This window comes from Ruditapes philippinarum, unplaced genomic scaffold (genome assembly GCF_026571515.1).
Source record: "Ruditapes philippinarum isolate M1 unplaced genomic scaffold, ASM2657151v2 ctg513_1_1_1_1, whole genome shotgun sequence".
Taxonomy (NCBI): Eukaryota; Metazoa; Mollusca; class Bivalvia; order Venerida; family Veneridae; genus Ruditapes; species Ruditapes philippinarum.
In genome coordinates, this window is record NW_026859247.1 from 27,667 (window position 1) to 48,264 (window position 20,598).

The following is a 20,598-nucleotide window of genomic DNA, read 5'->3' on the forward strand; positions in this document are numbered from 1 at the left end:
TTGTATTTATACTTCGTCTCATTTTATTTTCAAAAAATACAGAAAAATCATTTCTTTCTGCATCAACCAAATATTTCCTGCTCTCTAGAAGCTGTTATGCTAGAAAACAAGAACATTAATTTATACAATAAATATATATATATTTAATCAAATTAGAAATTTTAGATTTTTATTCGAATATATGAACGAATACATGAACAAGAAAACAATATTTCTATTCTGCGTTGAATGTTTTTTTGACATGAAGTTCTGATGTTATCTGAGATTATTCATTATTGCACATGAAATAACAAACATTAATTTGAAAAATGAACCATAAGGAAAACACTCATTTTTGTTCTTAAAGCTAAGAGTCAAAGTTTGTTTAAAAGTTTTTATTACAACTATCATATAACGTTAACTATAATAAGATTTTTTTATATAATCAAAGAGTCATGGTTTAACATAACGTTTGACTTACTTTCTTTCGCATATTACATGTGATTTTAGGTCACAAATATGATCTTCCCAAACGTAACCATTTGGTCCCCAAAGAACGGCACAATCTTGATTCCAGTCTGCTGGATCTGGTTGTCCTGGAGCCCAGTTGGTGTATACATCAGTGATTGGTTTATGATTCGTGTACCAAACCCATATGCCTTCAATTTCGTCGTCTGTTGCCCCAATCCAGAACCAATTATCCCTCGAAGCTCCTGTTGATTTTTTAATGACAGGAATTTTCATGATTTCGGATAAATACAATTTAGGCTTGTCTGTTTGTATCTCAAGTACCTCAAATATTGTACTGTACAACTGTTAGTTTGTGTAACAGCATAATTTGGGGTCATAATTCTTTATGAACGTTTAAACTTAATTGTTTGCAGTTATAACGACCGACAATATATTCATGGGAAAAATTATGTGTAATTGTTTTTCATAAAGATATAAATTAACTCAACCCTGTCGTTGTAAATACAAATACTGGTACAATCATATTTTAAATACGCATTTTGTTTCAACGTTTTTGTTGTGATTGTATAATTACACGAACTTTGTTGTTATTATTACTATTATTATTATTATAATCGCTTAGGTTTTACAATCTGTGCAAGGAATGTTATTGGCCGATAGGGAAGTGGGCCTGTATAGAACAGTAAATACATTACAAAATCCATTTGAAAAAATATTAAGTTAATTAACTTTTAAGTCTTTAACTTTGTTTGTTGTTACAATTTGTTAGAAATTCATATAAATGAAATGGAAACCTGTCTTGAATAAACGTTGGCAGTGATCACGGAGAAACAATTCCTCTGAACGAGATTCTATCGTCACAATGTGAGAATGGTCGTGTGCATCGCAGAAATGCTTAAAATAAAAACACAGATTTTACATCTAGAAAATCTTAAAAATGGTTCATTTACTTCAAAGAACTTCTTTGCAACAATAACTGTCTGTGCAACTTAATACATGTATATTGTATTATGCAAAAAAACGTACAAAATCCTCTGTTTTGCGGAAAACTATTCTGAATATGTCAATGAAAAACAAAAAACTTCTTTTTATGTAGCAATTGAAAAAAGAAAATATGTTACCGTTGCCTCCGTCCAGTCAACGTTTGTATGATCTGCAAACAGGTAACACGAGTCCTCATAAACAACCCATCCATTTTGACAACATTTGTATCCTTAAAACATATCAAATGAAATGATATAATTAAAGAATAAACTATACCTACCTTGAAGTTAAAGTTCAATTATTATTATACTTCAAGTGAACCACAGGGTTTAATGAGATGAACATATGATCTTATCTGATGACCAAGCAGACTTTCAGAGCGTACATAATTATGCAAAATGCGACAATGGATTCTTCATATTGAAGGGGTAGCCGGACGGGCTTTAAGCCATGTGGTCCAGTACAAGTAGAATAATAATTGAACTTCCAGGCAAGTCTCGTTTTATTTATTTATTGTACTGTACTGGATCACCTAGGGTTAATGAGATTTTAGAGACTTCGCTTACATTTTGATAAGCCGTTAAAACTACATAACCAAATACAATGATTACTCATTCAATTCAAAACTATTAACTAATCAACTGATAATATAATGTACAAAATACGATGTGCAATAGCCATTTACATAAAAATCCTGTAAAAGTAACCAGCATTATAAGAGTTTTCTACTGTACAGAACATATGAAAGGAAAAGCTCATAACACATGATTTGACCCCTGCTGCATGGGTAATCAATATTGCATACTCTTAACAAAAAATCGCCAGTAAGTTTAACACACATACATGCTGCATATTATCTGTCGTATGTATATTTCTTAAGCAATTCACTTCAGCAATTCATCCACACCTTTTTTTCTCTTTTTTTTTAAATTTTGCATTTCAGCAATTTTGAGTTTCTAAATCAGTACAACTCAAAATACAAAAAAATGGTCACAAAACATAGTTATATCAATAACCAAAGCTTGCCATCGATATTAAGTGATGTACACTCAAATGATATTTCTGTGTAGGTAAAGGATATTCTGTTCAAAGCTTTCTATGGTTTTCTATGGTTTTCCAGCAATTCTTTTGTACCCCATTGATTAATTTATGTGGCTTTAAAATATTCCAAAGAATTTTGATATTTTGATATCTTGCAAAATCAAACCTTTTCTTTGATTGTTTTGATATTACTGATTTTGCGGTTAAAGGGCCATTAAGCCTTCTTATGCACTAATTCATTTATATTGTTGTTTTTCTCTTTGTGTCGTCTAAAATATTCCAAAATGTTACTCATTATGTCAATACTTAATCGGTTTACTTTTTATAGTCAGTTGCTTTAAAAAAAACTTGAACAACACCTTATGACCGCAGATTTAATTATATTCCCCGTCAATGAAAAGTTTAGTACCACATGCATATACATGTATAAAGATTTAATACAGCATTAATTTAATTAACTGCCATTTCTTCCGCCACCTTTAGAACATTTCTAGTCTAAAAAATATGAATGCGCTCATCAAACGTCCATAAATAGAAATGTTTTTAGACTAAATAACAAATTGCATTATCTTTTACAATTTTTTCATTTAAACCTTTTGTTTTATTCAATACTGCATCTTTCCATCAAATGTCATTTTGACAGCCTTGACAATAATTATGGATTATGTAAGGCTTAAGTGCAAACGCCTGCTATATACTTTTGTGATAGGCCCGACACAAATCCCTCTCTATCTGAGTGATTTATAGTGCCATTATATAACACAGTGAAGGTTAATTAGCAAACATCACTTGCAAACAAACAAATGAAATTAAGACATATGTTTGGCCTAACAACCAAGCAAGGTTATCAATACCTGCTGTTTTCCCAGGAATAAGTCTAACGATGATAAAAAAATAACAACTTCAGTGAGTCTGAGAGGGTCGAATGCGAGATTTATCTGAATAATAAATCCCAAATTATAAGCCTTATCTTACCCATCTCAACCAATATAAAATATCATTATTGTAATGAATGGTAAAACTTTAGTATAGTAGGTTTGTAAAATATGTACATTGATGCCAATGATTACTTAAATATTTTTTATATGTTTCACTGTAGTAAGCTTTAGCATGCAAGCTACATCATATTTAATTTTGCATTTAGCATTTGTATATGTCTATATGAACCTTCCAACTGTAGAAAATTCCAAATAGATAATATGTAAGAGAGTTTAAATGTATATTTTCTTCGCTAGAACTTTTCATTTCTGATTTTATGTTCTTCCATTTCTATTGACCGAAGCAAGAGCCAAAGGGACATGTGCAAGGCAAGAACATACAGGCAAAGTCATAAAGTGGGCACATTTCATTTTTCATAAACAAATGAAGATGTTAAGTGAATGTTTACCGATTATATCTTCTATCACCGTATGCAGTTTAAACAAATTATCTCTAAGGGCTTTCAGGATATGCTCCGGACAAACAACGGACAGATGGACAGACGGACAAGGTGGCAACTACATGCTCTCCCTTCGGGGAGTAAAAACGCAATTTCCTTACAATTGACATTGTCAGTGTACTTTATTAGAGATACATAGGTTAAGAATGGAATTCAACATAGATATCATTTATAACAATAATTAAATTGAAAATTGTCATCTTACAATTTTCATGATATTTTTGAAATGTCCAAAATTGATCTATAGTATTGTACAAACAGTGTTTACTCACATTTTGTTTTCTTTCTTGTTTATATACTTCTGTTTTCATTCTTATGGTTGCCCCTGAGATTCTTACTTCTTTAGCAATAAACCAGCCGCTATTTTCATCTTATTCAACCAATAATATATAACATTTGTTTAATATCTGTTAGAAATGTAACAATTCCTTCACAAGATCAGTTCCAAACGGTGCGTTTGTCAAGGATACATTTGGAGTACACAGTTTTTGACATTTCTATGCAAAACTTACTCCAACATAAAACCATTTTTGTGTGCAAATACAAGATAGAGATAAACGGAATCACTGAAGTCACCCAAAACGGCAAAATCGAAAATGTCGCAGGCTTGGTTTGATTGAGCCTGTTCAAGGACGATAATGCAAGTTACCGTCAACACCCCTAGCATCTGTTAAGCATTCTTACATCAAATAATAAGGGCTTAATATTTTCTTTACTTATCACATAATAACACATAAATAAACAGAAAAAATATGCGGCACTCTGATAGGAAACTTACAGTTTGTCTGCTTAACTTCGACTTCTTTTCTTTAAATAAGAAATCAAAATATTGGACGACGTCATTTTATCTGAATTATATTTTTAATATTTCAGCAGTTGGGTATTTATCAAATGGTCGCCGTAATATTATAAAACCGAACTAGGTCAGTCTGCTGCGTCAATCAGTATAACCATAGTTCAAAGTTATACCATTTTATATAGTTAATATATAAATTTTGAGATTTCTTTTCATAAAAGAACCCTGGCATCTGTCACAAAGGCATAATTTACTAAATTAATAAACATTAATTTTGTACCTGAAATTACTATATCATAATATATTTTAAGAAGATTCAAATGTACTTCACCCTCGATTATTCCGTGGTCATCTAGAATACTGGCTAACACTAGAATTAAACAATGGACCTTCATCATACCATGCTTACGTATTGTCTGCAAAATATTTTATTCCACCTTTGCTTATCACTGACAGCTCATTAATGTTAACAAAATCTGGTACACTCAAAAATCATTAATGACATTAGTGACGTATTTGCAGTAAACTTCCCATTGTTGTCTGGTGTTAGTGGGTGGGTGGGGAGGTTCTTTTAAATAATAAGAAAACAAACGAAATATGAATGTCGCTTGGATTTTGTAATCACCTAATTACAAAGCGATCACTTCGATGCAAAACTCAACGCATTCTAAAACTAATTAAAAAAATAGGCTTCTTATATTTCAACAAAGACGATAGAGATGTCTTTGAAGAAGATGATGATGATAGTGGCGGTGGTGAGATTGGTGTAGGTGGCGGTGGTGATGATGATTGTGGTATTGATAGTATTAACAGTGGTGGTGAGGATGATACAGGTGGTTATAGAGGTGGTGATGATGATTGTGGTATTGATAGTATTAACAGTGGTGGTGATGATGATACAGGTGGTTATAGAGGTGGTGATGATGATTGTGGTATTGATAGAATTAACAGTGGTGGTGATGATGATACAGGTGGTTATAGACGTGGTGATGATGATTGTGATATTGATAGAATTAACAGTGGTGATGATGATACAGGTGGTTATAGAGGTGGTGATGATGATTGTGATATTGATAGAATTAACAGTGGTGGTGATGATGATACAGATGGCTATAGAGGTGGTGATGATGATTGTGGTATTGATAGAATTAACAGTGGTGGTGATGATGATACAGGTGGTTATAGAGGTGGTGATGATGATTGTGGTATTGATAGAATTAACAGTGGTGGTGATGATGATACAGATGGCTATAGAGGTGGTGATGATGATTGTGATATTGATAGAAAATAACAGTGGTGGTGATGATGATACAGATGGCTATAGAGGTGGTGATGATGATTGTGATATTGATAGAATTAACAGTGGTGGTGATGATGATACAGGTGGTTATAGAGGTGGTGATGATGATTGTGGTATTGATAGAATTAACAGTGGTGGTGATGATACAGGTGGTTATAGAGGTGGTGATGATGATTGTGATATTGATAGAATTAACAGTGGTGATGATGATACAGGTGGTTATAGAGGTGGTGGTGATGATTGTGGTATTGATAGAATTAACAGTGGTGATGATGATGATACAGGTGGTTATAGAGGTGGTGATGATGATTGTGGTATTGATAGAATTAACAGTGGTGGTGATGATGATACAGATGGCTATAGAGGTGGTGATGATGATTGTGATATTGATAGAATTAACAGTGGTGGTGATGATGATACAGATGGCTATAGAGGTGGTGATGATGATTGTGATATTGATAGAATTAACAGTGGTGGTGATGATGATACAGGTGGTTATAGAGGTGGTGATGATGATTGTGGTATTGATAGTATTAACAGTGGTGGTGATGATGATACAGGTGGTTATAGAGGTGGTGATGATGATTGTGATATTGATAGAATTAACAGTGGTGATGATGATACAGGTGGTTATAGAGGTGGTGATGATGATTGTGATATTGATAGAATTAACAGTGGTGGTGATGATACAGGTGGTTATAGAGGTGGTGATGATGATTGTGATATTGATAGAATTAACAGTGGTGATGATGATACAGGTGGTTATAGAGGTGGTGATGATGATTGTGGTATTGATAGAATTAACAGTGGTGATGATGATGATACAGGTGGTTATAGAGGTGGTGATGATGATTGTGGTATTGATAGAATTAACAGTGGTGGTGATGATGATACAGGTGGTTATAGAGGTGGTGATGATAATTGTGGTATTGATAGAATTAACAGTGGTGGTGATGATGATACAGGTGGTTATAGAGGTGGTGATGATGATTGTGGTATTGATAGAATTAACAGTGGTGGTGATGATGATACAGGTGGTTATAGACGTGGTGATGATGATTGTGATATTGATAGAATGAACAGTGGTGGTGATGATGATCAGGTGGTTATAGAGGTGGTGATGATGATTGTGATATTGATAGAATTAACAGTGGTGGTGATGATGATACAGATGGCTATTGGAGGTGGTGATGATGATTGTGGTATTGATAGAATTAACAGTGGTGGTGATGATGATACAGATGGCTATAGAGGTGGTGATGATGATTGTGATATTGATAGAATTAACAGTGGTGGTGATGATGATACAGATGGCTATAGAGGTGGTGATGATGATTGTGGTATTGATAGAATTAACAGTGGTGGTGATGATGATACAGGTGGTTATAGAGGTGGTGATGATGATTGTGATATTGATAGAATTAACAGTGGTGGTGATGATGATACAGATGGCTATAGAGGTGGTGATGATGATTGTGATATTGATAGAATGAACAGTGGTGGTGATGATGATACAGGTGGTTATAGAGGTGGTGATGATGATTGTGATATTGATAGAATTAACAGTGGTGGTGATGATGATACAGGTGGTTATAGAGGTGGTGATGATGATTGTGGTATTGATAGAATTAACAGTGGTGGTGATGATGATACAGGTGGTTATAGAGGTGGTGATGATGATTGTGATATTGATAGAATTAACAGTGGTGGTGATGATGATACAGATGGCTATAGATGTGGTGATGATGATGATTGTGGTATTGATAGAATTAACAGTGGTGGTGATGATGATACAGGTGGTTATAGAGGTGGTGATGATGATTGTGGTATTGATAGAATTAACAGTGGTGGTGATGATGATACAGATGGCTATAGAGGTGGTGATGATGATTGTGGTAATGATAGAATTAACAGTGGTGGTGATGATGATACAGATGGCTATAGAGGTGGTGATGATGATTGTGATATTGATAGAATTAACAGTGGTGGTGATGATGATACAGATGGCTATAGAGGTGGTGATGATGATTGTGGTATTGATAGAATTAACAGTGGTGGTGATGATACAGGTGGCTATAGAGGTGGTGATGATGATTGTGATATTGATAGAATTAACAGTGGTGATGATGATGATACAGATGGCTATAGAGGTGGTGATGATGATTGTGATATTGATAGAATTAACAGTGGTGGTGATGATGATACAGGTGGTTATAGAGGTGGTGATGATGATTGTGGTATTGATAGAATTAACAGTGGTGATGATGATGATGATGAAACAGGTGGTTATAGAGGTGGTGATGATGATTGTGCTGGTAATGGTGGTTGTGAAAGTAATTTGGCGGTGAAAGTGGTGATCGTAGTTCGTATTTTTACCTTTCAGCTGTTCCACTACTAAGGCGTAACTGTGGAGGCTTTGAAATAACCGTTTTGTTCAAAAAGAAAGGTAAAGGCACAAGGTGGGGGTATTTAGCATGAATTTACCACCTTATATAAATTTACAAAGAATTTGTTTGGCTTAAAGTCAGATTCCCCGTTTTTTTGCGGGGTATGTTAATTGAGCATAAAACAAGATTAATGAAAGAAAGACGGTCATGATAACCGTATATAAGTCTTCTAAATTCTCATGTTTAAGTGTACAAATTGATGCTATGTTTAAATAGTTTGAAACATTATAAGCTTCAAAAGTTTTCATTTTGTTGCCCTGCTAACCAGTAAAACACGATAATGACCTACGCATGTTGCCCTGCTAACCAGTAACACACGATAATGACCTACACATGAGTACAATTCACAATCGGGCATTTGCCAGTGGTTCCTGATAAGGAGGTTTTAGCCTTATATTATATAAGCACACAACTTGTAAGGATTTTTGGTTTTCTGTTGTTTATTCGTCGTTAACAATTAACCTTTCTAGAAATGTTGCAAGTACATCGTCAAAAGAACAAGTACGTCAGTACGACATACGGCCGAAAAACTAATAAAAGAGGACAAAAAACTAGGTTGAAAATCACCGACCGCATAAATGAAATCGACCGCGTTGACGCAGTAACGCTGTTATACGGCGTAACCATAACTTAGATTCTAATTAAAGTACATGTACATTATTAAGATGGTAAGATCCAAAGGTTTTAAACTGTTATATGATATGCGCACGCGAAACACAGTCTGTGTGTCATTGCAACGACATTAGCGTGTTGACGTCAAGCAATGTTGTTTTTCAAACATTTGCCACCACACACAATGCAACGTACCTGGTACCCTGGTACCTGGGTAAAAATGTTCTTTTTCTTGAAGTGTCGTGTTGTTAGACGATTTAAAAGGTCGAACCCGTCAGCCGAATCGTTTTGACCCTGTGACCCTAAAACTGTTGTCTGATTGTGGCTGAAAATGTAAAATTTATCTTACAGAAAATATTCATTTATTTGTTTAACTATCACGTTATTGGACCGTTTAACAAATATACTAGTAATGGTGTTTTGAGTCAAAACAAAAAATGGAAAAAATGCCAGAGGCAAGACAAAATCGATTTAATATGACACTAATTTGACACGGGTTTGATTTTATATATCCAGATATGCAAAATTAACAAGTATCAAGACAAAAGTGTTATTCTTCGTAAAAATCACAGTCGCTGACGCGAGAAGTCATTTCCGAAGTCCAAAGTTTAGTATCTTTGTACTAATTGTACAAAATTAAAAATTCTAATATGCAATTTTCACAAAACTCTTCTTATGTACTCATATATAAAATTTTAGTGAGATAGACACACAATTGACTTCTACAGCGGCAATAAATGCACGAGACTAGTGTACAGGGTATATGAAATATGAGCTCAAACGTGTACTGTGTATAATGTGTAACTGTACTCAGTATAAATATGTGCAGTGAAAATGATTAAATGCCTTCACCATCTTCATTATTAGTATAATCATCATCATCATCATCATCATCATCATGAGTATCATGGTCATAGTCATCATAATTTGTATCATCATTTCTTTATATATATATATATATATATATATATATATATATATATATATATATATATATATATATATATATATATATATATATATATATATATATATATATATATATATATATATATATATATGGAAAGTGAAGCATCAGATGGAGTATTTTGTTTGCTGTCAATCGTACATGTAAAAAGTTAACAAGCACATAATGTATGCAAGGATTAACTTGTCAAACAAAATACTGCAATACTCTTAAGTTTTCTGCTATTTAAAGAAATGTAATAAAAAGCAGTGTTTAAAAAGATTGATATCATTATTAAATTGAGAATATTGAATAAACGAGTTGATTAAAGGTCTATGAGTCCGACACAAACGTTTTTAAGGAGTCACAAAAGCAGTATGGGTATCCCCTATCATTGGTATATTGGTTACACAGGGGACATACATGTCTTTTCTCCTGTGCTGTTATAAAGGTTTTATTAAGCTGTAAAAGCAGACCGTCTCTTAACAAATAAACTTTCTGCTGATCCCCTTAGTGATCATTAAAACTAGATGCGATTGTGCATTGTATATTTAAAAGTAGTTGTTGTTGATTTTATGGTTACGTGAAAAATAGCTGTGTCTGTAAGACAAAATGAAAAAAAAAACAAAAACATTTACATTCAAAACAGGAAATGAGTTTTGATTTCTACTTTTGTTTTGACTAATAGTATGCAAATTGTTTAATAATAATAATATATATATTATATTATAAACTGTGAAAATACAGAAGATATATATAAGATTGAACCCTGAACAGGCTCAATCAAACCGAGCCTGCAACCGTTGACAGCTTTTAATTGAATTATAATACTAGTATCTATATTATCAATTTAGCCACACATATCAAACGTGTTCATTTAAATCGATGCTATTTAAAGACAAACAATTTTCACATGTACTTATTCACCGGCAAGTTTCATTTATCACTAGATGCATCAAAACCTCAAGTCTGAAGGACAAACACGTCAGGCTACCAGTTATTAAGTCATTTCATGCATGCAAACATTAGGTTGCTAACTTCATCAAAGTAAAGTAATAAAACTTCAAATTCCTTGGCCATATATGAATGGCAGTCAATTGTCTTTAAAGCTCCATCTAGTGAACTGATCTTTTCCTGTAAATTCTATCCCCCGATGATAATAATAACAACAATAAAAATTAACCATACGACATAACTCGAAAGACTCAAATTACTTTTGTTGATATTGGTTTATTCTTCCAATTATGTAAGTACATGGTAAGTTATTGGTCAAAGTTCCTAAATAAAACAAAAACAAATAGCATGACAATGTATCTAACACAATTGATCTCAAATCAATGTTCAATGATTTTAATGAAGCCCATATCACACATGAGACAGCTATATAATCATGATTGCTTTTTCCAGATACTGTCCGTTATTTGGAAACCCTGCTTAGCTACATTTGAAAATAATGAACGTGCAACCATTTTACTATATGTCGGTATACCGGTGTATGGCTCAGATTCATCTTAAGAAATATTAAAAAATTACCTACACATAAAACTTGCTATGATTTACTGTTATATAGATGGGTAATAATTCTGTTTACAATAACTTCCTATATGAATGTGATCATACAATGAAATTGAGCTACACAAAATAGACGAAGTATATTCAGTCCGCGGAAGGCGGCTCTACTGTTGATATTTTATGTTTTACATGGGACAAATATCAGAACTGATTCTTTCATTTATGTAAGTAACAGGTTGTAAATCTTAGTTAATTAAGTGAAAGTACGATGATTGCAATCTATAACAAATGTTCAAAATTTTCTGGATGTTGTTGTTTTTTCATTGGTAAAAAAACATTTTCGATTTTGGTGTAGTTTAAGAAGCCTCCATTATGAAGTCACGTGCCGTTTCTTATTTCTTATGGCCACATGAAGTTTGAGAGCGAAACCAGTTCAATCAATATGAGGAGTTTTGAATGTCCACTTGTTGAATATAATTTGACATTAACAAGCGCAAGTCCATCATAAGTTTGATGCTTTATTAATTTTGGCGTTGCTTTCTTATTTGAAATGTTTCAAACCTCACATTTATATTATTTTGAATAAATTGCATAAAATCAATTGTATTCAGAGATCTTTATATTTAATTTTCTGATTAAAAAAAAATCAGTTCTAGATAAATATAACACAAACAAATTATGATGCTTTCTGATTAATATATTCTTTATTGAAGTGAAAAGTAAACACAACGGGTCGAACATTTCAATGTTTCTCTTTCATCAGAAAACGTTTCGATTTTATATCCACTTACTATGATTAATAATAATATGTATTGATGGGAAAAAAAGAGAGAAAAACGTTAAGATGGTCAACATAAAAATACTGATAATATATAATACTATTAGCTAAATATAAAAACGCCGTTTACAAACTAATGAATCTAACACGAAATACAAAAGAAATATTATATAAACTTGATACATAGTTCATAAAAAGAAAAATATTCAAAAACAATTACATTTTATTTCAAATGACAGGTGACCAGAATTACCATTCATTTTACCATTTATCAAATGTGTTTGATATCATTTAAAAAAAAATATGTTTGTGAATGTTGTATAGAGCAATTGCGTATGAAAATAAGGGAATTTATAACAGACTAACATTAATGTCCCCTTGCACAAGTTATATACCAAATTTAGTACTTTCTGAAAATGCGCCTTCTAAGATCTATATTTCATGGTTGGCAAAACGCGTCCAAAATTAAGCAATTCAACAAACAAAACCGTGATATTTTTTTAAGAAGGACCGGGCTATTATTATCTATAATGAATGATACAAATATATTCATGACAATTATGTTGAAAAAAATGTAAACGACAGAAATGAAAACTGTCATACAATGATATTGTTGATATAAAGATGATAGAATACGAGCTTTTTAAAATCTTTGATAATACAACTAGGAGAATACAACTAATAAAAGAAATAAACAGGGAAATTAAATAACATTTAAAGCATTCACCTGGCTAATACTGTTCCTTGATGTTTTTAAATAAAATATAATAATTTCCTGATCTAATGATTTACCTGATTTGAATCTTCTATATTTTCAATCAAGATAATATCACAAGTGACCCAACTGTCATGATCAGAGTTACCTTTTTCGTTATTTTGAAAACATGCCTAACTTCATTTGATAAGATAATGTTTTAATCATTTGACTGTCTGTCGGCATCTATAATTATGATATGTCTTATAAACATTACATTGCCTACCCAATGGTTATATCTGTTATATCTGGTTTTGTGATTCAAACAATCAGGTAAATGGCTTACATTCTACTTTCATGGATATCCTATATAAATATAATCAGTAGATTAATATAAGAAATCAAAGAAAAGCAAAACGAAAGGTTATATATACAAACATATATACATGTCCATGGAGGAAGATTCCTCGTTAATAGTTGTTTGATAAGTTATCTTGGGATATTTATATTTCCCATTCAAATGCTATTCAGTTTTCCGGAAGAAAGGACCCACAAATGACATGTAATCAACGAAAGTATTTTTAGTTCTCTGTGATTATCGTACGAAACAGGAGTGTTCTGTCAGAGCTCTACCTGAAAATACAGAAAATAAAATACAAATATGTATTTTAACAGAATAAAGGGATAAGTGTACACTTATTAATAAATCTAACAATATCTTCTTGTGCAATTCTAAAACTGATACGATATATCATATTATGGAAAACGAGACATTAATAAAAACGGTATAAATAAGATATAAAGGTGTAAATATTATTAAAGTTATCATTATTGTTCACCATAGGGATATCTACATTGGGCATTTTATCAAATGCTAGAAAGAACATAATTGTATTCAAAGCTTGACAATATATAATGATTATATTGGTCACAAAATACCTTCATTTACTTATAAATATCTTCTTTGCTCTTTTGAAAGTGTTTAAATTCATCTCCAATGGCAATTTTCTTTTTGAGATTTTCTAGATTATTGATTCTGTCTTGGAATCCCGGCTTTCTTTCCCACTTCTCGTTTTCAATGATGATATCAATATGCTCTGCAACACTAAGTGGATTAGCCCTCAGAGCTATCTGGCTTAGCTGATTGCTACAATCGGCAATCTCCTTCATCAAGTTCAGCATGTCATTTTCCGCTTCATCCAATTCTTTCTTCAACTTGTTGACGATTCCTTCGTGTGATGTCACTTCAGCTTCTGCCTTTTTATATTTATTCATCATTTCGTCATACGTGCATTCTTCTTCCACTTCTTTCCATTCAATAATGAATGGCGTATTCTTATGTTTGTCCCAATAACAATGATCATCACATACCTTGCAATACCCATTTTCATTCATAGCAGTACACATTGCCTTATCTTCATCATTTTCATATATGCAGTTATCATGACAAGTAACATTGCAGTGAAGACAATTTGTAGTATGAAGCCCTTTTCTTAACGGTATAAGGTTTTGAACATGCTTTTTCCTTTTATATCTAAAATCTTTGTTATCAGTCATTTGCGTTTTAAATTTCTCAAGAATTGCAATTTCGGATCTGCACTCTTCCATTTTATTCAACCCCTTTTCTACCTGAGACAGGAGAATTCCTGCAGTTTCTTCTATCTGCCGCCTCTTCTCTATCACTTCGGTTGATTGACTTAAACTCTTAGTTTTCATTGTTGACAATTTAAGCATGAATGCATCGAAACTAGAAACATTCATATCAAAGAAAACTTTTGTAAGACTTGTTTGTGATGTCTTGATATTGTCCGAGAATATTTCTGATGTATTGAAGGGAAAATAAGTTTCATACGGCAAGTTTGCCTCTTTAAGAGCTGCCAGGACAGGAGGAGCTTTACCATCCGAGAATGTGACAATAGAGCATATGTTTTCCTGAATATCTCGATGAAATAACGATGTGATTGTAGTATATATATACTCTTGTGTTATTGTCAAGCGGGATTCAGAAGCTCTCATGAATATACAAACTGCATCAACAAATAGTACACCCTTTTCATCAACTGCAGAGAATAATTCTTTCAACTGGTCTTTTATTTCTGCATCTTTCTCTATGCCTTTATCACCAAATCCAGGTGTATCGATTATAGTTAGCCTGAAGTCGACTTTACTGCCTTTTACCGGGACAACATTGTAGCATGTTATCCATTCTGTTTTTGGTAACCCTCCCTGGAAATGTAAGCATCGTTTATATAAGAATGTAATATGTTTGTGTTGGTTTCGTTATTAACATTTAGTGTTTCTGATTCATATAAAACTATACCTTTATTCACCGCAAAGAAGACTAATCATTTCAAAATCAATAAACTATGCAATGTTCACTAAAATTTACTTCACTTCTTTAATTATATTCTACTTTTGATAAAAATTTCTAATTTGAAAATTAAATACCATTGAAACAGGTACTTTTCCAAATGGTTCATTATCCTCTGCTGCTACGATAGAAAATCTGAAGTCGTCAGCAAATGTCACTCCAAATAAATAGTTGATGAGCCCATTCACAAATGTTGTTTTTCCTGTCCCTGATGCTCCCAGTAGTAACACCGTTTTCTCTTTCTGGTGATGCGCCTTTTCTTCGCCTGTAATAAAGATTTTTGTATTTATAGGAAATAAGTGTTATAATAATAATTGTTAAGAAACCATATACAGAATAACAAAAGGAAGGAATTTAAAAAAAATCGGGCTATTTTTTATCAAGACAGAAAAAAGTGATTAACTTTAATTGAATTTTATGCAATACTTTTACTGTCCGGTACTCTTTAGTATCTCTGAGTAAGTTCTACGGTTTCTATGATTTACTTTGAATAAAATACCTAATGTAAACTTTCTTGTCTTCAGTTGATGATTTTTCGCAGCTAAATTTTCATTCAGTCTAAATTTACGTAATTTCAGCTGATCTCCAATAGCAAAAACCTCTTCTGATAAATCGAAGACTAGTTCTGCAGCGGATGGAAGGGTTTCGATCGGATCACTGACTTCACTGTAAGGGCCTTCTTCCTCGTTGTTGACAAGTCTTACTTGGAAGACAAAGCAGGAATGTGATTTTAAATTTCTCACGGTCAATGTTGTATGTTGCGGTTTATCTTCGTCATAGTATTGCCATTTTGCATCATGCTTATTTTCTTTGTACCTTATCTGATAACAGCTAGAATCTAGTGTATCTGTTGGTGCGCTCCATGTAATCGTTACACTGTCAACATTTAGAGCCCCGACTTGTTTTGGTTTTCCAGGTTTTGTCTTGATATAAAAAGTATAAAACAATTGCCAAATAAAACAGCAAATTCAAATATGTTCTAAATATTAATGAGACAACTGCATGAAAATTAAAAGCTTTTCAATTTTTATCAAATTTGTTCACACCAATTCAAAGTGGTTCTAATAGCAACAATGAATATTGTATGTATAATTATCAGAGCGCAAGTGGCATGGGCATGTCTTAAGTATGTCATTTTTCTGAAAACGTCATTTGCGCTTAATTCTTTAATAATAGTCATGTACTGTTTGATAAAGATCGGTTTGATTTTGTGGTTTTGATGAACTTATTGCAATGGAATTTACCGACAACATGTGAAGTTGATATCTGTATTGTCAATTTAAACTAAAAATCCGAATATATATATTTGTCCTGCAATGTATCTTATGTTTAGATTGTTACAAAATGACATCTTACATTTGGAGTAATTTCTTCTTTGACTTCTTCTTTTATCGGCTCCTCACTTCTGTACAGGAAAGATTATTTTGCATATTATTAAAACGACACTAAATTCATTGCTACCAGATAGTTTGGTGATTGCAAGCCTACAAAATGCACATTATCAAAATGACTCTTGTAGGCGGCTCCGGGACGATTCAATTTTTACAAAACTTAGAGGGAAAATGTCAAATAGCTATTTTGCAGAGTTTAAAAATAAATCTACTTTATTTTAATGATACTAATAAAACATACATATCTTTCTTCAATCAGTGGCATTTCGCATTTACTCAAAAGAGAGATGGTAACCCCAATTTTATTTCAATCAAATTATTTCAAATTTCATTCTTTTTAATCATGAGAAGTTTTTAACTTTTTCTTTCCTGCCCTTACTGTACAAATATTGCAATAATGACAAAAACGTCACTAAGTTCATGTGGTTAGCTTTAATCATAATTAATTAACTAACTTGTTTTTGTCATTGTTTTCTTTTTCCGGAGACTGTTTGTCTTCGTTTCGGCTCATAATCTTGTGAAACTTTTGAACATCGTCTATCATATGTTGATTATGACAGCTTTCACACAACGTTTTAAGGCAATCAAAGCAAAATGCAACAACCGGACTCTGTGTACCTAAACCTTGACATAATTGGCAAATATCATTGTTGACTTGTTTAATGCCTGTTATTTCTGGTTCTGGTTCGAAGCTTCTGTAAAGCGTGAAATGAAAAAAAAAATCAACAAAATATATTTTGATATCTAGTTTAACCCAGATTCATTCTGTTTCAACAATATTTAAATAATTTGTTTTCCATAACTTAAAACTACTCAAATACTTGAAAAATAGTGAATTCATACTTCATGTAAGTGTTGAACATTAGATTTGAACTTTTTCTTCTCTCTTGGTACTTACATTTTGGATTCTGCTATATCATCCGTCATAGAATCATGATCTGGATTTTCATCATTAAAAATCAATCGATGTTTGTTTGTTTCGTCTAGTAACATGTGTTCATCTACGCATGTAGAACAGAGCTTTTTGTTACAGTCTAAACAAGTGCCTGTGGGAATTTCATTTTCATTTGAAACGCAACAACCGCATAATTCGGGGGCATCTGTATTGCTTATTTCATCAGGGATGGACTCACTCGAACTGCTTTTAGGAGTTTCACTGAAATGAATGTAGTATAAATAGGAAATTCGACAAAGAAAAAGGTGTTATAGTAAATACATCTAATTCGAAGTTTAAATGTAAGAAGTCATTATACATGTACATACACTTTATCTGCTTGTGATTCGTCACCATTTCCTGTGTCCGATGAATAGATTAAACGATGGGATTTTCCTTCGGCAGATTGTTTGTGATCGTTTGCACAGGAGTCGCATAAGGTTTGTCTGCAGCTGAAACAAAACCAAAATGACTGATCAAGAGGGGTTAGTCTGCTGTCTTCGTTGCAGCGGTCACAGTATGTCCCTCTTGCCGAGGATGTCCGACCTGTTTCTATGCGGGGAGACGCTTTGCTTGTATCTTGCTGATTTTCAATCTGGTGCGCCCTGGTAGCTTTTTGAGATCTATGAGCCTTTGTGCAGTCAAAACACAGTACTTCATCACACGTGACACACATGGCCGAGGACGGTCGATCTTCATCTCCATTATAGCTACATGCCTCGCACACACAACGCTTGTTTTCCACATCAAGCGTGGTTATTTCGTGACTCCGTGTTGCCTTTTGGGATTTATGTATTCGTGCGCAATTTTCGCAGTAAAATTCAATACATTCCTCACACCTTGCTACTGCTTCGACTGACACTCCGTTTTCCAAGCATGGTTCACAATATTTAGACAGTGACACATTGTTGTCAAGAAACTCCTCAATATCTGTCAGCTTATGATTCCTCGTTGCCTTTTGTGCCTTGTGAGCAGCAGAACAATTCTCGCAGTATGATTCTTCACAATCAGTACAATGTTGTTTTGCATCAACTGTTACATTTCGTCCATTAATACATGGTTCACAATATCTTGAAATATTTTCAGACATGATTGATTAATCATGAATCTTGGATTTTATTCTATTCGGAGCCGTACAAAAATCTGAAATACAACATAAGCTCTAATTTTAAATATGGACTTCACTTATATATTGTCGATATTTTATAAATACAATGGAAAATCATTTTCAACTATAAGTAACTCTGTAATACTTTATAATAACATAATTATACAGATAAGCCATAACTCAAGGTTCGTTTTTTTTGTTTAACTTAATAACTTAAGTTAATAACTTAAGGAACTAAAACATTGTACTTACTAAAGAATTCCTTTGTACCTTGCGGTCTTGTCATAACATAAAATAAGCTAGAACGCAATAAGCCATGTCCTATTAGCATTGAATGACAAAGGACTGAAATCAATATCTAGTATCTTAACATGTCAAGGTCGATCATTTCTGCAGTTAACAACTAATTTGCCTCTTCATTTGCATATATCTAAACAAGAAAATTTAAACAAACTGAAAATGATAGAGCGATTCGACGAATTTGCATTTACCCACTTGCACGATTTCCAATAATTTTTTTAGTTTTAGTTTCATATTTCTCAAAAAACAGACAATATTCTAGTTCTAGTTTCATTATATTGCTGACTTGTTTTACTAATCTGATTTTTGACAGATGATACTCTAATTTGATAGCCTGCCTTTGTTGTGAATGCCTCTATTTAAGGTCTTCTTTATAAATGTTATTAACGCTTGTTATTGTGACCTTATTGATTCTTTATTGATTAATATGAAAGGCGCCTTGACATATTTATAGATTCAGGTCAAGGTTTTTAATTTTTTACTGCCCAAAATGCCGTCCCACTAAAAAAAAAACAATTTTAAATTTACCTAATGAAAAAAATTATTAAATTTAAACAGAATATTGTATTTGTTTAATATGTTTCCCAGTTGTTCTGTTAAAACACTTTGAATATTGTTTTAAAAAGGGAAAAAAAACAAAAAAATTATTCCAAAACCTTTAAAAATATAGTTTTATAAATTTTTCAAGGCAATTTTATAACATATTAAGAGACGCGTTTTATACAGGGCCTTACTGCTAATAGTCTTATTTTTTTAAAAAATGTTTAAAAAATTTCTTACAAATACAAAATTTAAAGTATTTTGTTCTTCTTCTTCAAGTTTTCTTCTCGGGTTGTCAGCATTACTACATTTTACCCCAGTTGTTGGGGATGAAATTAAATAATGTCACATATTTATTTTTTATATTTTGAATATACATTCTTATCTAGAACAGAAAATATAGTCGTGAATAAATCTAAATTAGGCGGCGAAAAGATAAAAATATTCTGGGAATGATCAATCTAAAGTTATTTTGTAAATGTTGGTGCAAATTATGAAAATGGCTTTGTTAAAATAGTAAAATTGTAACCCATAACACATTTCTATTATACATGTATAAACAGTTGTAAGAATACCAAATAGTCGTGTATTCTATAAAACATTGTTGAATAGAATAGCATTATAACATTTTCTTGTGTTTAATACTGAAATAGTATAATTATATCAAATTAACTTTACCCTTCATTATTTTCAATGTCAGTTCTTTTATTTTCACCAAACTTATACTTATCTTTATATCTTAAATCATTATCAAATAAGAAGAATACATTTTTTATTTATAGAAATATCTAAAATAACTTTATCGTCGAGTTCACTTGTTTTTATGTGTTTTGTGTTTTGGCAAGTATGTGTGCGCGTGCGTGTTTGATATAGGACAAAAAACGTTCTTCCAAAGACAGAAAAAGGTCATAATTGAAAATTCAATCCACTAAACTAATATAACCGAATTTTTCCGT

General features: G+C 32.3%; 3 protein-coding genes across 5 annotated transcripts; 1 reads left to right on the forward strand and 2 right to left on the reverse strand.

Annotated features, from left to right (window-relative positions):
* LOC132755789 (perlucin-like) lies at window positions 1-5,104 on the reverse strand. The gene is made up of 5 exons (XM_060746708.1): window positions 5,041-5,104; window positions 1,572-1,663; window positions 1,245-1,344; window positions 461-692; window positions 1-99 (listed from the first exon to the last, which is right to left on the reverse strand). The coding sequence occupies exons 1-5, from the start codon at window positions 5,102-5,104 to the stop codon at window positions 63-65; spliced, it is 525 nt and encodes a 174-aa protein (XP_060602691.1). The 3' UTR covers window positions 1-62.
* Window positions 5,105-5,310: 206 nt separating this feature from the next.
* Window positions 5,311-8,407, forward strand: LOC132755781 (loricrin-like). The gene is made up of 8 exons (XM_060746700.1): window positions 5,311-5,773; window positions 5,816-5,980; window positions 6,093-6,389; window positions 6,501-7,126; window positions 7,181-7,277; window positions 7,458-7,553; window positions 7,734-7,970; window positions 8,217-8,407. Exons 1-8 carry the CDS (start codon window positions 5,311-5,313, stop codon window positions 8,405-8,407), a joined length of 2,172 nt encoding a protein of 723 aa, XP_060602683.1.
* A 3,795-nt stretch (window positions 8,408-12,202) lies between these two features.
* On the reverse strand, window positions 12,203-19,230 carry LOC132755777 (uncharacterized). Of its 3 annotated transcripts, XM_060746693.1 has the most exons (10): window positions 19,154-19,230; window positions 19,055-19,118; window positions 18,024-18,837; window positions 17,659-17,916; window positions 17,216-17,455; window positions 16,726-16,774; window positions 15,869-16,292; window positions 15,447-15,634; window positions 13,938-15,224; window positions 12,203-13,631 (listed from the first exon to the last, which is right to left on the reverse strand). In XM_060746693.1, exons 3-9 carry the CDS (start codon window positions 18,782-18,784, stop codon window positions 13,944-13,946), a joined length of 3,201 nt encoding a protein of 1,066 aa, XP_060602676.1. In that variant the 5' UTR covers window positions 18,785-18,837; window positions 19,055-19,118; window positions 19,154-19,230; the 3' UTR covers window positions 12,203-13,631; window positions 13,938-13,943. The 3 variants fall into 3 exon arrangements, with proteins under 3 accessions (XP_060602676.1, XP_060602678.1, XP_060602675.1); XM_060746695.1 differs by having other exon boundaries at window positions 13,948-15,224; window positions 19,055-19,224; XM_060746692.1 differs by having other exon boundaries at window positions 19,055-19,223.
* Window positions 19,231-20,598: the final 1,368 nt, after the last annotated feature.

Coding starts and splice junctions, on each gene's coding strand:
- LOC132755777 (XM_060746693.1), bottom strand. CDS start 18,784: ATGTCTGAAAATATTTCAAGATATTGTGAACCATGTATTAATGGACGA. Junction 17,917..18,023: donor GAATCACAAGCAGATAAAGT/GTATGTACATGT, acceptor CATTCATTTCAG/TGAAACTCCTAAAAGCAGTT. Junction 15,225..15,446: donor GAAAAGTACCTGTTTCAATG/GTATTTAATTTT, acceptor TTACATTTCCAG/GGAGGGTTACCAAAAACAGA.
- LOC132755789 (XM_060746708.1), bottom strand. CDS start 5,104: ATGAAGGTCCATTGTTTAATTCTAGTGTTAGCCAGTATTCTAGATGAC. Junction 1,664..5,040: donor TGACCACGGAATAATCGAGG/GTGAAGTACATT, acceptor ATATGTTTTAAG/GATACAAATGTTGTCAAAAT. Junction 1,345..1,571: donor TTGACTGGACGGAGGCAACG/GTAACATATTTT, acceptor TTTTATTTTAAG/CATTTCTGCGATGCACACGA.
- LOC132755781 (XM_060746700.1), top strand. CDS start 5,311: ATGTCGCTTGGATTTTGTAATCACCTAATTACAAAGCGATCACTTCGA. Junction 7,127..7,180: donor ATCAGGTGGTTATAGAGGTG/GTGATGATGATT, acceptor ATGATGATACAG/ATGGCTATTGGAGGTGGTGA. Junction 7,278..7,457: donor TAGAGGTGGTGATGATGATT/GTGATATTGATA, acceptor ATGATGATACAG/ATGGCTATAGAGGTGGTGAT.